Here is a 17,825-nt window from a genome sequence, read left to right as displayed (position 1 = left end):
AGGAGCAGGATAGAGAATTCCGCAAGGCTTTGAAGGAAAGAGTTAAGAGACTGGAGGAAAATGAAAAACGATTGGTGGATGAGAATGCGCATTTGAAGGTGGAGGTTGAAAAATACAAAAGACGGTTGGAGGAGAAAATGGAGAGAGTAGTAAAGGAGAAAGATGACTTTAAGAAAATGATTAGTGAGCAGAATGAAAGGCTTGAAAGGGAATGGGAACTGAAGAAAACACAATGGACTGAGTCGAGGGAAGCAGAGATGGTTGGATTACAAGAAATAATTAAAGATCAGTTGAAGGAAGACAAAAAAGAAAGGTCCAAGGAACTGGTTAATGTAATGAAGAATAAGGAAACATTGATAAGGGAAATAGCAGAAAAGAAGAAGAGTGTGTTAATATTTGGGATGAAAGAACAAAATATAACATATAAGCCGAAGAGAATTAAGGAAGAATTGAAAACGGTAAGAGATCTGTTCAAAAATCTAAATGATGATGAAAAAAAAGACCTACAAGAAGAAGTGGAAGAGATCCATAGACTGGGTCCATATAAGGAGGGAGTGAACAGACCGATTAAAGTAGTACTGAAGTCACAACAATCTGCGGAGGATGTCCTATATAGAACACCAAAGTTAAGAGAGATAGAAGGTTGTAAAGAGGTGTTTGTGAGAAAGAATAGAAATGAGGAAGAGAGGAGAAGATATAAGGAATTGGTGGAAGAGGCGAGAAGGAAAAATGATGAGCGGTCTGAGGAGGAAAGAGAAAGTTTTTGGAGAGTTATAGGAGAGAGAGTCAGAAAGTGGTATATGGAAAGAAGGAATACGGAGGAACCCTAGAGGAGCAGTGGGTGGACCGTAATGTATACTAATATACTAGATGGGATACTGTCAAGTAGATTGGAATTGCAAGACTATATGATAGTGGAGAAGCCTGATATAGTGTGTTTGACTGAGACAAAATTGCATGAAAAAACAAAGATAAATTTGGATAATAAATATAATATATGGAGAAAGGATAGGGAGAGTAAAGGTGGAGGAGGAGTTATGATTATGACGAAGAAATAAATAAATGTGGATAAGGTTTGGTATGGGAAGAACAACGCAGAAGTGATAAGCATAAGGATAAAAAGTGATGGAAAAGAATTAATAATCATGGTGACCTATGTACCTCCTAAAACAAATTCTTGGACATTAAGGGAATACGACAATATGATCAAGGATACTTTACAGAGTTTGGAAAGTGTATTATCTGGAAAAGAAAGGTGATACTAGTAGGAGATTTTAATTGTAAGGAGGTGGATTGGGAAAATCTAGTAAGTGGTGTTGGAGAAGAAGCATGGGAGAGAGATTTCTTAATCTAATGATGGAAAATATGATGGAACAGAGGGTGAAGAAAATACTAGATATAGAGGAGATGATGAACCGGCTAGACTGGATTTGGTGTTAACAAGAGAAGTGTACCTATGTGGAGATATACAATACAAGTGTCCTTTGGGAAAGAGTGATCATGTGGTTATGGAAATGCAGATAGCAACAACACAGCGAAGGAAGGACGAGACATACAGGAGTGGTAGATTGAATTATAGAAAGATGGACACAGAAAGTTTGAAAAATTATTTCAGAAAATTAGATTGGGAGGAGATGTTACAAATCAGAGAAGTGCAAAAGAAATATGAGATTTTTATGAAATATTATAAAGAAGGAGTTATGAAATTTGTACCAAAGTATAAACCAAGAGAGGAAGGAAGAAAGGATTGGTTTAATGCAACTTGTGTTAAGGCTAAGGAAAAGAGAGATGTGGCTTGGAAAAGATGGAAAAGAGCAGGAATATACTAAATAAGGAGAATTATAGTGGCAAGAAATGAGTATGTGAGGGTAAGGAGGGAGGAAGAAAGAAAATTTGAAAAAGATATTGTAGACAAGAGTAAGGAACATCCAAAATTGTTTTACAGGTTCATAAATGGTAAACTTAAAAAGAGAGAGTCCATTGAAAGATTAAAAGGAGAGCAAGGGATAGTAGATGACCCTAAGAATATAGCAGAATTGCTAAATAATAGGTTTCAGCAAGTATTTACTAAAGAAACAATGTTTGTAAAGCCACAGAATGTACAAGGAAATGTGCACATGGAGGACATTAAGATACCTAAAAAGGAGTTATATAAAATGTTGGAGGAACTTAAAGATGATAAAGCGATGGGACCAGATGAAGTTTCAGGAAAATTATTGAAGGAGTGTAGAGAAGAATTGATTGATCCATTATATGATATTATAAGGTGCTCATTAGAAACAGGGAAGTACCAGTAGAGTGGAAGAGAGCTGAAGTGGTGCCCATTTATAAGGGAGGCAGTAAGGAAGAGCCTCTTAACTATAGACCTGTGTCTCTAACAAGTGTGGTCGGTAAGATTTGTGAGAGGGTGATAAAGAAATATTGGATACGGTTCCTGGAGGATCATAAGTTATTATCGGATCATCAATTTGGCTTCAGGAAAGGGAGGTCATGTGTAACAAATCTACTGAGCTTTTATTCAAGAGTGGTTGACAAAATACAGGAGAGAGAGGATGGATGGACTGTGTATATTTGGATTTAAAGAAAGCTTTTGACAAGGTACCTCACGAGAGACTATTATGGAAAGTAGAGATTTATGGAGGACTGAAAGGAAAAGTGTTAAAGTGGATGGAAAACTACTTGAGATGGAGGAGATGAGAATGGTAATAAGGGATGCAAGGTCGGACTGGTTGGTGGTGGAGAGTGGAGTCCCACAAGGCTCAGTGCTGGCACCAATACTTTTCCTGGTATATATAAATGACATGCCAGAGGAGTAAACAGTTATATTAATTTGTTTGCGGATGATGCGAAGTTATGTAGGTGTGTGAAGAGTGAAGAAGATTGTGAAATTTTACAGGCAGACCTGGATAAGATTTGGGAGTGGAGCAAGAGGTGGCAAATGGAATTTAATCTGAGCAAAAGTCATGTGATGGAGATGGGAAAGAGTGGAAGACGGCCAAGAGGGTCATATAAGATGGGTGAAGAAGTAGTGTTGAAAAAGGTGGAAAAGGAAAAGGATTTGGGAGTGATAATACAAGACCATGGGCAGTTTGAGGCTCATATTGATAAGATGTTTGGAGAAACGTATAATTTGATAAAAATATTGGATTAGCCTTCCATTATATGGATAAAGATATGATGAAGAAATTAATTAGTATGGTAATTAGACCAAGATTGGAATATGCTGGAGTGGTTTGGTCCCCTTATAAAAAGAAGCATATAAGGAAGTTGGAGAGATTGCAGAGAATGGCAACAAAAATGGTTCCGGAATTGGCAGAAATGACCTATGAGGAGAGATTAAAAGAAATGAATTTGCCTACCTTGGAACAAAGAAGAGAAAGAGGAGATTTAATACAGGTTTATAAACTGTTGAATGGACTGGATGAAGTGGATAATGAGCAAATGATGTTGAGAGAGGAAAACTTAAGTAGAACTACAAGATCGCATAGTAAAAAGATAGCCAAGGGAATATGCTTGAAAGATGTGAAAAAATATAGTTTCCCACAAAGATGTGTGGAGGTGTGGAATGGCTTGAGTGAGGAGGTGGTGTCAGCAAGGAGTGTGCATAGTTTTAAAGGAAAGTTGGATGTGTGTAGATATGGAGACGGGGCCACACGAGTATGATACCCAGGCCCTGTAAAATTACAACTAGGTGAATAGGTGAATACACACACACACACACACACACATGTGCAGTGGAACCTTGGTTGCTAAATGTTTCTCTTTTTGAACAAATCAGTTGTCAAAAAAATCTTAAGCTCAAAATTGCTCTAGTTGTCATATCATAACTCAGTTGGTGAACAATCCACGGGAATGTCTACTGCCAAACCAATTGGCTGAATTCTGGCTGAAATTTGGCCAAAATATGGCTGAACTTGGCATGCACCATGCATTCCCTCTATCACTAGCTGTCCTGGAATAGATGCTGCGATCAGCTGTGATGACATCAGTAGCTAATATGGTGGCCCAAACAAACATCTCGTGGAATCTCATGACTCCCAAGACTTGCCATTTGCCATACCACCAAAGCATCCTGGAAATAATTTCTCTAGTGTTTCACATTTTTAATAAAGTTCTACTTTCTATTTTTCTTTGTGTGGATTGAACAGTGGTGTTATTTCCTAGATGCTTTGCTGGTATGGCAAGTCTCGGGAGTCATGAGATTCCATCAGATGTTTGTTTTGTGTAATTTGGCATTGAAGGGTAAGGAAGGTGTGATAAGACATGAATACTACAGTTAACAGACTTTGATTATCATTGGTACATATGTACAGTGCCTATGTGCTAATGATAATCAACATCTGGTAACTCTACTTATCACTGGTACATCAGTGGGTATGTACTATGTCCTTACCAATGATAATCAACATTTGGCAACTCCTCTCCTCTTCCCCCTCCAGTACCACATTACATGATGCTTTTTGTACAATTTGTTTCCTTTTATGTTTTTTGTTTATTTTCATATATTTTTAGAATTCCTTTTCTCTTTTTTCTCCTTTTCAATAAAGTGTATATACCATGTTTTTGTTATTACAAAAGCATAATTCTTTGAAATTACAACACAACCATCAATCTAAAGGTATATATTTTGAGATAAGGAGTAAAATGGGGGTGGAGAGGTATAGTCAGTTTCTTAATGGGCAAGAACGAATAAGCATTTTTCAGTGATTTCAATGGTGCAAGTTTCGTGATCTTTAAGTTTAACACTATGTATACCTGAACAACCAAGTAAGCAAGAAACTCTGTGCGTGCAAGTGAATTTGTGTGTGTATTTACCTGGTTGCATATTACAGGGTTCGAGTGGGGTTCATAGTGACCTTACTCCATATCTAATTTCAACCAACTTTTTCTTAAATATATGCACACTTTCTGCTGTTACAGTATCTTCCTATACTAAATTTTTTAATGTTCCTCAAACACTGGCTTCTCATGATCTTCTTGGAGTGTCTTTTTTTTTTTTTTTTTTTTTTATACCATGTGGGCTTTTCAAAGGAATTTATGGGCTAAAGGGGGTAGTTTTTTTGGTGTACCTCCTATCTCAAAGACCACCAGCTAGGAAAACATTGCCCCGAGTGAGGAAGCCCAACCTACACTTGGACTGTGGACAGGATTCGAACCCGTGCGCTTGGAGACCCCTGGACCCCAAAGCATCTATCTCCATCTTCTATCAATAATATCAGGTCTTGTCAGTCTATCTTTTCCATACAGTTTACTAACTTATACATCGTTATTAGATCTACTCTCTCCTGTCTATCTTTCAAGGTTGGTAGTCCCATTTCATTCAATCTTTCTTCATAGGTAAGGTCCTTCATCTCTGGCACCATCTTTGTAACTGTCCTTTGGATTCTGTCTAATTTCTTAATATCCTTTTGTATGTGGCATATCCAAGTCTAAGTTTTATCATGGTGATTATGACTTTTTTCATCATACTCTTATCCATATAATTAAACGCCACCACGATATTTGAGGTGTCGCTTTCCAGGGAGGTGTATGTGCAATATTAACATTTTGAGATATTATGCATTGAAGTTAAGCATTGTTATTTTAATGTAAAATATAAGTAATGCATTAGTATTATAATCATATTAATCAGCTGGTCAATATTTCTTTTGTAAAGCATATTTGAGTTTGTTTGTGTTTGTTTGTTTGTTTGTATATTTGTTTGTGACCCCATTTTTGCCAAACCCAAATTATGTTAATTATGTTAACTTTAAGTGTGTTTATGAAAACTAGTCTATAATGTGAACATAGTGTGAAGTTTCAGCAATTTTTATCCAAATCCTGATTTTTAAGAAATGTTCATAAATGAAAAATATATATACATTTTGATTCAACAGCCATGTATATGAGGTTTCAAAGGCAAGCCTGTGTTGTGGTGACAGGAGAGGCGGGAGTGGCCTTGAGTGGTGCACCGTGATTGGCTGTGGGCAAGGGTGTGTGGCAGCCCTGCTCTCCCATCGGCAGACCTTACACCTCTGTGGCATGGACCCCATGATATAATATTGTGTTTGGTAAATGAGAAACATGTATTTTCATGCTTTGATACTGGGAACATAAGGGTTGGTTTTGCCTGGCAACTACTTCCACATGAATACTATACCCCTCTAGTGGCCTGATCAGGTACAAACTGAAAAGTGGTGGTTTGTTGGTAACGCCCATCTGCCATGCGACACCTCATTTGTTAGTGTCTTATATGTTGAAATAAATTATCCACGTATGTCTTTCTGGGATCAGGGTGTCTTGTATAAACACTCCTAGGTCTTTCATTTCTTTCTTTTTCACTTATAATCTCTTACCCATTTCCATCACATGGCATTTCTTAGCATTAAATTCTAATTTCCACTTCTGGCTCCATTCCCAGATCTTGTCAATATCTCTGTAATTTTAGTCCTCATTGCTCTATATTACTCTTAAGTTTCACATCATCTGCAAACAAATTCATGTAGCTATTCAAGCTCTCTTGTATATCATTGATGTATACAGTACTCGAACTTGAATCGTTCCAAATGGCTGTTCGAGTATCAAAAAGTTTGACTACTAATACGTATAAATCAGGTAATTTGTTTTAATCTTAGCAAAACCTTAAGTTTACAAAAATTTCAATGTAATTTATCTTTTATTATTTTTATTTGTACATACCATAAGTAAAGGCTGGTGATGGATAATGTAGAAAAGGAAGGGAGAAGGAGGGAGGTCATCCACGGACAAGTCACCATCTATGAAAACTTCTAGTAACTTTTCTTTTGGCATGATTCCTGTGAACCCACTGTGGAGGGCTGTGGCTCACTCAACACTCTCACCAGATTCCTTATTTTCACCAGTAATAAATCTCTTTGATGCCATTATAAGTTTCTAAATGAAAAACTACAAACAGAGGACAAAAAAAATGTTGTTTTTCTAACAACTATGGGACTATGATGCCGGTATACCGGAATATCGATATTTGGTTCACTATTACTGGTATTACTGGTATCAGAATGGGACAATAAGAGTGGAGGGATGGGAGAGGCCAGTGCTTTGTTTACAACCATGTGTGTGGAAGTTAGATTACCAGATATTTTCACCGCTGTAAGTTTGTAAATGAAAACTACAGACAGAACGCTGAAGAATATTTTTCTGAGGACCACAGCAGCACAACTGATGGAGGGTAGAGGGCAAGGCCAGGGAGCCTTTGTTTATAACCATGTGTGTGGACGTTCGACAGCCAGGTTTTTCTTTTGAGTAATAAATCAAACTCTTGCGTTTGAGTATTGAAAGATTCGACTATTAAGACGTTCAAGTATTGAGTCTCCACTATATATATATATATATATATATATATATATATATATATATATATATATATATATATATATATATATATATATATTCAAGGATGATGTGAATATTTCATAGGCAAAAGACTCAGGGAGGCCAAATAGGACTCCTGGCTCAGGGAGATGGCTTCTTCCTCTGCCATGTTGTGCAGGAAACTGACACTCTGTAGTAAGTATGAATCACAATGTACCTACACAAATACTGTAGTTTATTACTATTAAATATTTTATGGATACAAAAGGAAAAAATCATAATTGTTTTGTATTGAAACAGTTATGATTGACTGCTCAGTGCTGCCACCTGGTAACGAGTATTCCATTTGAATGCCTGTGTAGGTGCAAAATTCTTACTATCATTTTATATTTTTAAATATTTTAGATTATTTTAGGTATTATGTTTTTAGCTTTAGTATCAATGAAATATTCTGTAGTAATAAACTATGGTATTTGTGTAGGTACTTTATTATTCCTACTTCAGAGTGTCAGTCCACTGCTCAACATGGTGGAGAAATGGGCCATCTCCCTAAGCCATGACTCCTATCAGGAGCTTAGCAGTATCTAATGCAGCATCTTTTCCACTCCTTACATTTTTCTCTGGTGCATCTTTATCGGTTTCACTTGATGATACATCCACACAGTATTTGGCAGAATATTCTACCAGATCATCTTTTGATTTACTCATGTCTGACACAGTAACAGTTTGCTTGGCCACACCATACTCCACACAAACACTCACAACTCTACCTTCTTTCTCTAATTTTCTTATTAATTACAGCTTTAATGTTATAGGTACAGCCACTCACTTATGCTTAACACCCTTGTGAGACATAATTAAAAGAGCTAAGGTACTGAAAAATGCACAAACATTCTATTGGCCGTTTATGGAAGTGCATAAGGTGCTTATTGGTTGAATTCACTTGTTAGCCATCTGGGCTCAAATTATTGAAATATAATCTGGACACTGTATGGATTAACCAAAATCAACACTGTCTGGATTAACCTAAATCCGAATAAACGAGGGTCAAGTGTGTGTGTATTTACCTAGTTGTATTGTACGGGGTTCGAGTGGGGCTCATCGTGTCCTGTCTCCATGCCTCCAATTATTCAATTTTTTCCTTAAAGTTATACATATATCATATATATATATATATATATATATATATATATATATATATATATATATATATATATATATATATATATACACACACATACACACACCAAGTGGATAATGAGAAACTGATCCTGAGAGAAGAATATGATATTCGAAGTACAAGATCACATAGTAAAAAGCTTAGAAAGGGAAGATGTCAGAGAGATGTTAAAAAATATAGTTTCCCAACAAAGATGTGTTGAGACGTGGAACAGTTTGAGTGAAGAAGTGGTGTCAGCAACGAGTGTGTATAGTTTTAAAGAAAAATTGGATGTGTAGATATGGAGACGGGGCCACACGAGCATAAAGCCCAAGCCCTGTAAAACTACAACTAGGTAAATACACACACACACACACACACACACACACACACACACACACACACACACACACACACATATATATATATATATATATATATATATATATATATATATATATATATATATATATATATATATATATATATATATATATATATACATAGTAAACACTTAATAGTCAAATGTCTGAAGTCGAACTTCTCGAAACTCAAACGCAAAAGATCAACTTGGTACTCAAAAAAATATCTGGTCCTCGAACATCTGCACACTTGGTTGTAAACAAAGCTCTGGCCTCTCCCTCCCCACTGACACCAGTCGTCCCATTCTGGTGCCAGTAATAACAATGGTAAAATACTAGTATTCCAGCATACTGGTTACATCTCTAGACCCACCATGGTAATGAGAACAACATTCTCCTACCTTCTGTCCACAGTTTTCATTTAGAAACTTAAAATGGCACCAGAGAGGTTTATTAGTGGTAAAAATAAGAAATCTTGTGAGAGTGCAAGTGTCAGTAAGCCACAGCCTTCCACTGTTGGATTCACAGGAATCTCCATGAGACGAGTTACCAGACATTTTCATAGATGGTGACTCGTCCTCCAATGAATAACCTTCTCTCCTCCTCTCCATTCTTCTCCCCTCCTCTCCAATGTTATCCATCACCAGCCTTCACTTATGATAAGTACAAATAAAAAAATTTTTTAAATTACATTGAAATTTTTGTAATTTTAAGGTTTTGCTAAGTTAAAACAAATTACCTGATTTATAGGCATTAGTAGTCACACTTTTTGATACTTGAACAGCCATTTAGAATTAATTAAGTTCGAGTATTGAGTCTCCAGTGTGTATTTACCTAGTTGTAGTTTTACAGGGCCTGGGCTTTATGCTCGTGTGGCCCCGTCTCCATATCTACACTTATCCAATCTTACTTTAAAAGTGTGCACACTCGTTGCAGACACTACTTCTTCATCTAAACTGTTCCACGTCTCAATACATCTCTGCGGGAAACTATATTTTTTAATATCTCTCAGACATCTTCCCTTTCTCAGCTTTTTACTATGCGATCTTATGCTTCGGATGTCATATTCTTCTCTCTGGATCAGTTTCTCATTCTCCACTTGGTCCATTCCGTTGATCAATTTATAGACTTGTATCAGGTCTCCTCTCTCCCTCCTTTGTTCCAAGGTTGGTAGATCCATAGCCTTTAGTCTCTCCTCATATGTCATCCCTTCAAGTTCTGGGACCATTCTTGTAGCCATTTTTTGTAGCCTCTCCAATTTCCTTATGTGTTTCTTTTTATGAGGGGTCCACACTACTCCTGCATATTCCAATCTGGGTCTTATTATAGTATTTATCAATTTCTTCATCATTTCTTTGTCCATATAGTGAAATGCTACTCCAATATTCCTCAGCAAATTATATGTTTCTCTAAAAATTCTATCAATATGGCTTACTGGTTGATTGTTTTCTTCCATCGTCACTCCTAAGTCCTTTTCCTTTTTGACTTTCTCCAGTTCTACTCCATCTCCCATCTTACAGATTCCCACAGGTCGTCTTTCACTCTTTCCCATTTCCATGACATGGCTTTTGTTCACATTGAATTCCATTTCCCACTTCTTACTCCATTCCCAGATCTTATTTAGTCTTCTTGCAGTATTTCACAATCCTCCTTTTGCTTTATAACTCTGCACAGTGTGTGTGTGTGTGTGTGTGTGTGTGTGTGTGTGTGTGTGTGTGTGTGTGTGTGTGTGTGTTTACCTAATTGTGGTTTGGCCGAAGCAGGGTTTTGGGGATCACGGGTTTGCACCCTTCAGCTACACGCCGCGGCAGGTGCCAGGCCGCCACCCCGAGAGGCGGGACACAACCCCCGACTAACACTCGGTACCCACTCACTGCTGGGTGGACAGGGGCGCGGGTGTGAGGAGACCGCGCAACATTCTCCGCTCCGCCCGTGTGTGTGTGTGTGTGTGTGTGTGTGTGTGTGTGTGTGTGTGTGTGTGTGTGTGTGTGTGTGTGTGTGTGTGTGTGTGTGTCTATATATATATACATATATATATATATATATATATATATATATATATATATATATATATATATATATATATATATATATATATACAGACTGATAGTAATTGTGCATGGCTGAGTGATCATTTGTTATGAGGAGTATCAGGGAATGATTATGTTTTGTTTTTTTTAATTTTGAAAATGTTTACGTAAATAATCAGTAAATGATTGTGCTATTTTCCTGAATATTTTCACAAACACTTTTGTAAATAATTAGCAAATAACTTACTGGTTTTCTGTACAAATTGTAAGCAAGTAAGAATATATTATCCTATATGATGATTTCTGATGTGCAAGTTGAATCTTCAGAAATGAACAAGCCCATTCTCTAATCCATAATAGAAATGCAGGAAAAAAAAAATATTTCAGTACCTTAAAATAGCTTAGTCCACATACTGTATCCATAAATACTAAATTCAATAAATAACTAGTGTGCTGAGGTGATAATATTTCAATTCAGTTTATAGGAAAAAGTAGCACACTAAACAAAATATTATCTTAAGAAATAAAGCTATAAAAGATTAACAAAAATTTTTAACAATTTGAAAAAAGAAAAAAAAAAGAAAAAAATGTGCATCAAGAAGTAGTTATGAACATATGTAGGAATGTAAGGGAAGAAGAGAACAATAAGACCACTGGAATTCTAACACTTTCATGGAGAGGGAGGAGGAGGAGGCTGCAGACGGGGTGGTACAGAGTAGTTCTCAAGAAGGTTGTGATGCAGTTCATCAAGATTCCTTAGGTTTATATTAGTTGGTGTGGTTGGAGTTAGATCTTCAGCTGAAGTATTAGGGGAGAAGCCGGTGGGTGGAGAGAGTGGTGTAAGAGGAGTTGAAATGGCTTTAGGGGGTATGGGTGGTGGTGGTGGGGTGCGATGATTGCGTGGGGAGACCAGCGGAGGGGTGCCAGGGGTGGAGGCAGGAAAGCCGTTACTAAGGCCACCGCCACTATAGCCGAGTCCATCCACACCATCACCCAGGAGTTGCTCACACCCAAACATGGCAGTCGATGGACACTGTACAAAATTACACATACAAAATTTTGTGTGCTGTGTTTTTGTAATGAAACCCTTATGACTATCATGGACAACTGGAATGTCAGTACACACACAGAGACACTGTAAAAAAAAAAAAAAATACAAAGTGTATAAAAGATGCTCATCACTTCTCATCACAAAGTTCAGAATTTAACTATATTGCCTGCTACTCATCTAAGATACTATGTTCTCCAACAGGGAAACTCGAGGCACGTACCTTCTTGCCCATCCTCTTGGGAAGCACAGGAGGAGGTGCTTCTTCTTCTCCACCAAGACTTATAGACCTGGCTGGCCGCTCCCCGACTGCCATTGATGAATGTGGAAGAAAATGGAACATTTCTATAAAAACACAATTACAACTGATATGATGCAGTTTAACAATCCCACCTATTTGATTTCTGAATAGGCAACTCCAAGAATAACATGATTCTTACCCCAAAGCATTAACCCTTTCGTGCCGGATGTTAAAAAAGCCCGCCTGTATGATATACAGGTGGTAGTGTCAGCCGCCTTGAGGAAACTTGCAAGCTTGTCATACTTGTCGTCTTTGTGTATTATGCTGCTATTTTTTAGTCACCATGTCGCCTTCGAAAAGGAAAGTGGAAGCTTCTCTCTTGGAGAGAGAGAGAGAGAGAGAGAGAGAGAGAGAGAGAGAGAGAGAGAGAGAGAGAGAGAGAGAGAGAGAGAGAGAGAGAGAGAGAGAGAGAGAGAGAGAGAGAGAGAGAGAGAGAGAGAGAGAGAGAGAGAGAGAGAGAGAGAGAGAGAGAGAGAGAGAGAGAGAGAGAGAGAGAGAGAGAGAGAGAGAGAGAGAGAGAGAGAGAGAGACATTTGCTAATATTTTAGACACAAGCGGGACGCATGTAGCTTATCTTCGAGAGGAAGAGGGAAGGGAGAGGAGAGGGAGAGAGAGAGAGAGAGAGAGAGAGAGAGAGAGAGAGAGAGAGAGAGAGAGAGAGAGAGAGAGAGAGAGAGAGAGAGAGAGAGAGAGAGAGAGAGAGAGAGAGAGAGAGAGAGAGAGAGAGAGAGAGAGAGAGAGAGAGAGAGAGAGAGAGAGAGAGAGAGAGAGAGAGAGAGAGAGAGAGAGAGAGAGAGAGAGAGAGAGAGAGAGAGAGAGAGAGAGAGATGGGAACAGTCTATGCCATTGGGTAATTTTAGACACAAGACGGGACGCATGTAGCTTATCTTTTGTGATTGGTGGAGACAAGGATGGTGGGAGGAGCACTAGGATTTCAAGGACAGCATATGGCGTGTGTAGTTGGTATCCAACACACTATATGGGACAACTGAACTGAAGAAAGCTCAGAAAAGAAATATGACGTCTACGTAGGCGTCACCGTATTTGCTACTGGGGCTTCATGACGCCCACATAGGCGTCACCGTAGTGAAAGGGTTAAACAGCAAGTATTATGTTATGTTAAATTACATTTTTGGTAACATGGATCAAGGAAATGAAGTCAGGTACAGTACAATTATCAATTACCAATTCATGTAAATAAATAATAGTCCATCTATCTAATAATAAGTAAAGGTAAATAATAAAAGAATACCAACTAATCACCACAATGTGAATTATATAAATTTTTTCTGGGTGGTAATGGAATACTATTAAGTTCATTGTTGAAAAGAATGAAAAGATTGTGGCAATAGAAAATTTATAACCAAAAAACTCACACTGTACTTCACAAAACATGGAGCACTGATCAGCAAACCTCACAGTCAACATACCTCTTGGGGGAAGCGGAGGTAATGACTCATCAGAACCCTGTGAGTCACACCACAAGGAGTTTGCTGAGTCTTGAGTGATAGAGCTCCGGGCAGTACGGGGACTAGGAGGGCGGGAGTATCGCCACCTATGGGCCTCATCACTGAAATAAGGACCGTGGTATTCATCAACCTCTGCTTGTGATGAATTAAAATGTTTCATGCATACTTTCTCACTTTGTGGAAGACTGAATCATGCAAACTTAAATAATATCTTTACATATCGGCATCTACAACTATACATTAAATAGCATAAGCATCTGTGCACATTGATCTTGTCACAATAAAGATACGTAAGGCAGATCTACAGTGTCCTGACACTACACTTAATTTCTAAATGTGCAGATCATAATTTTAGATTCACACTTGACACTTACTTACAAGACCTTATGTCATGTACAAACAGCACCGTCACCAGGTTCAGAGAGTATGTAAATCCTATTCTTTCTTTGCATAAGATCATATATTTACTCTATTTGACATTATCTTTCTTGAATTATCAGTGGTACAGCAATGCTAAGGTCTGCAATCGCAAGTAAATGATTCATGCCAAGGATGACCATACCACCATACTAGCACTGATGGGTCTGCTAGTAATGATGACAAGCTCAGATGCAATTGTTCCTCAACCAATAAATCTCAAATCAGCATTATATCTCTGCGTTCCCATCAACAGGTAAAGCAAGAAAAGGAAAAGAAGAATAAATGTGATCTCCAAGCCTACTGTCACCTTATTGGGAAGGTGACAGTAGATGAAATAGATGATAGGACACTGAAGATACAAAGCAACATTCTAACAAAAACAAACAAATGTTAAACCATAAAATTACATCGTAACTGAATTACAAAAAACAGTAATATAATAATTCACTTAAAGGGCAAGTTGAGATAGATGACATAGAACTTGTCATGCAAGTAAAAAATGGATTTACAAAGCGTTATTATTATCCAACCTGAGCTTAGGTGGAGGGACAATCATGTAGTCATTATTAAGTGACTTTGAGAGTGACTTTGGTGAAGAACCTCTGCTGTCCGAGATGAAGGCTGAACGTGGCCGGGAGTCTCGTTGTACTCCCAGGTTTCCATCCCATTCCTTGGCAGAAAACATAAATGACCAAAATATCCCTAGTCATCTAATGATTCAATACAAATACATCAGACACATCAGATAAAAAGTCATAAGTACTTTTGACTATAAAAAAAATCCAGCAACCTTGGAACCTCAGAATTGCCAGATTTTTTTAAATTCTGGACTTTTTATGCATATGTATATGCTCTATGTATTCAACAGAAATGGATACCAGTACAGAAGATTACAAATGAGCCCAAAACATGCAGCCTGTATGAGGCAAGGTTCGTTTGGGTTTGGAAAAAACAGATTGTACTGCTCCAAGCAATTATTTGTAATACTACTTTATTGCATCAAAGAAGGACATCATTTACTTACTCACTATTACTGATATCTATTGCTAAATTTATAATAAAAACAGTTGGAATCATGTTATGGTAAATACAGCCATGTTATCTTGATGTTGATAAGAATTCTGACGGTCTGACAGTCAGAGGCAGAGTTAAAACAGGGTGAACCCTGTTTTAGCACTCATGGATGACGTCAAAAAAGTTTATAGCTGGTGACAGATGGGCATGCATCTAAAATGCCCTATTTTGCCCGCTATGACTGACATCATTAGCTATGACGGTTTATAGAATACAGGTGGCAGTATTCATCAATATTTTACGGACCGCCTGTAGTCTGGAATTTTCTGCAGTCTGGCAAGCCTAAGGTCAAGAAGTTGCTGGATTTGCTAAATATATCAACTGAAATGGACTACCTGTACAGTGCTTTAAAAAAGAAAATTAAATGCCAAATGAAAAGCAAATGAAATTTTTTTTACATTTCTATTTCCTCTGCAATCAACAATGCACAATGTTTATGTTTTACACCACTTCTTTTCTTTGCTGAATCCATAATGGGGCTATACAGTAGCAAATAAATTATTGAATAAGAAGTGCCTGTCAGCTGCAACAAGCAGGACCAAACACATGATTTTGTAGTACAGTGCTATCAGAACATAAACAGTGTCTCCAGAAAACAATGGGATGGCAACAAGGTAAATTCAAAAAGGAGCTCAGACAGTGATGCCAGAAAACTGATGTTTCTGGAATATCAATTGTCACATATTTGACAGTTAACAATACATGAAATTTTTTTTCATTATCAAAGCTTCCACAATATGATTTAAAAAGTAGCATCCCTGAATTTCAATGTGAATGAGATTTTCACAACTCAGCTTTCAAATATCATAGTTTGTCTGTACGTGAATTATAGCTTTCATTACATATTGCATCAGATATTTCAGTTTTCATGATTATAGTAAAGTCATCACCTGAGGTTTGGCATAGATATCATCATCATGAGAGCCTGACTGGAAGTGGGCATACAGTGATGAGGACTGAGAGGACCGCTGCGAAGAGTGTCCCGAAGTGGAGGAAGAACTTAAGCTAATTGCACCTTTGTCAGATGGTAATGGAGGAAGTGGAGAACTGAAAAGTAAAAAAATGTGGTCTCTTATCCGATTGATCTATCATGATAATAATAATAATTTATGAATACCAGTTTCAACTTAATAAAAATAAATATCAAAGCAATTGTTAATTTTATGTATTAGTAAACTAAAATTCAACTCAGAAACAGGTTTAGCTGTTGATTATATATATTCAATTTCATCCAAAGTATTTTAGAATATGAACATTATTTAACAATCTATCTGTATATAATGCCTGTTCCTAAAAATTCCCCCAAAGGAATGGACGCAAAACTGGATGTACTAGACAAGCTCAGACAAGGATCACTGTGGGTATTAGCAACACAGGACTGTTTGTGGTTATGCTACAGGGTTGTGCAGGTGTGCCAATAGTCACCTTCAGCAGGGGCTGTTAGGGAAGGGATGTTTGCACTATCACGAATGAAACTATTACTAATCAACTGTGAAGCATCATCAAAATATGGAAAGCAAACCTGATGAAATGCGGAGACACGAATTCTTAATCTCCATGTCTGAGAGACAAGAAAACTAATTAAGACTCAATCAGTATCATTCATGGCTAGTATTTGCCACACTAAATTTCATGTTTTATTATCCTCCTGTAGAATATAACCTTGAATAATATGCAAAATACATGAATAACTGTAATCATCAATTAAACAATCAATCAAATATAATCATGAACATAAAAAATAAAAAAAAAAAATCTAAGGTCTATTACTTGATGATTGAGCCTGTTCTCCTGAACTCAGTGGCAGGGTCTGAGTCAGCACGTCGGTGAGTGGGTGGGGGCGGAGGTGTGGACTGCAGGGAGGAGGTGGACCGCTGAGACTGAGGTGTGGAACACATCTTTCGTACTTTACTCCTCAACCCCTCAAACACCTGGAAGGTTCCTCATTAGTGCTTACAATCAACATCTGCTGCCTCGACATTCACACATTCATTCTAGCTTAACAGCCCATAATGGAGTTTCACCAATCTATTATTGTTTCCAGGAAACTCCATTTAATGCCATCATCTCACCTCAACAAGACGTTTGTGTAGTGGTTGGTTGGCTGATGGAGCAATTCTACCATGAAGATCTAAGGCACCTTCAAGGATCATTGTCTGAGAAAAGCAGGTAAAGTCAAACACATAAATAAATAAATGGATGTAATGGCTAATAACATAAAGAAATGGAAGTAGAACTGAAGAAAAGTGACAAATATATACTATATATATATACATACAGATTATCTAACAACCATGATCAATCAACATCAATCAACTATAGAATTAATATATCACTGATCCATAACATTCAAGTCATAGACAACAGATACTTGATGTGTGTTAAAAGGGGTTTTTGCAACACCCCGTCACATAGGTGGGCAAAATTGTCTACCTTGTAAACTTTTTCATGTTACTTCATACTTTACTTAGAACATTCTATTTCATATTGACACACTCAGGAATGATTGCTGAATCTAAACATCATATTAAAACCTTTCCAAATCGATGAATAAGAGAAATATGATGAATTGAAGAGAATAAAAATAGTATCTGCATTGTTTATAGCCTTTTCAGTTTACAGCAACAATTCAC

At 37.4% G+C, this 17,825-nt stretch overlaps 1 protein-coding gene across 1 annotated transcript in view; it reads right to left on the bottom strand.

Annotated features, from left to right (window-relative positions):
- Positions 1 to 10,593: 10,593 nt before the first annotated feature.
- Positions 10,594 to 17,825, bottom strand: part of LOC123499093 (dedicator of cytokinesis protein 3-like) — a 131,357-nt gene continuing 124,125 nt past the window's right edge. Inside the window, exons 30-36 of the mRNA XM_045246714.1 lie at positions 17,265 to 17,348; positions 16,963 to 17,123; positions 16,083 to 16,239; positions 14,649 to 14,788; positions 13,660 to 13,799; positions 12,152 to 12,237; positions 10,594 to 11,913 (exon numbers count right to left, since the gene is read on the bottom strand). Of these exons, the coding sequence (XP_045102649.1) occupies positions 11,551 to 11,913; positions 12,152 to 12,237; positions 13,660 to 13,799; positions 14,649 to 14,788; positions 16,083 to 16,239; positions 16,963 to 17,123; positions 17,265 to 17,348 (1,131 nt within the window). The 3' untranslated portion in view covers positions 10,594 to 11,550. The remainder of the gene's footprint in view (positions 11,914 to 12,151; positions 12,238 to 13,659; positions 13,800 to 14,648; positions 14,789 to 16,082; positions 16,240 to 16,962; positions 17,124 to 17,264; positions 17,349 to 17,825) is intronic.

This window comes from Portunus trituberculatus, chromosome 49, assembly GCF_017591435.1.
Source record: "Portunus trituberculatus isolate SZX2019 chromosome 49, ASM1759143v1, whole genome shotgun sequence".
Taxonomy (NCBI): domain Eukaryota; kingdom Metazoa; phylum Arthropoda; class Malacostraca; order Decapoda; family Portunidae; genus Portunus; species Portunus trituberculatus.
This window is presented reverse-complemented; position numbering and strand designations above follow the sequence as displayed.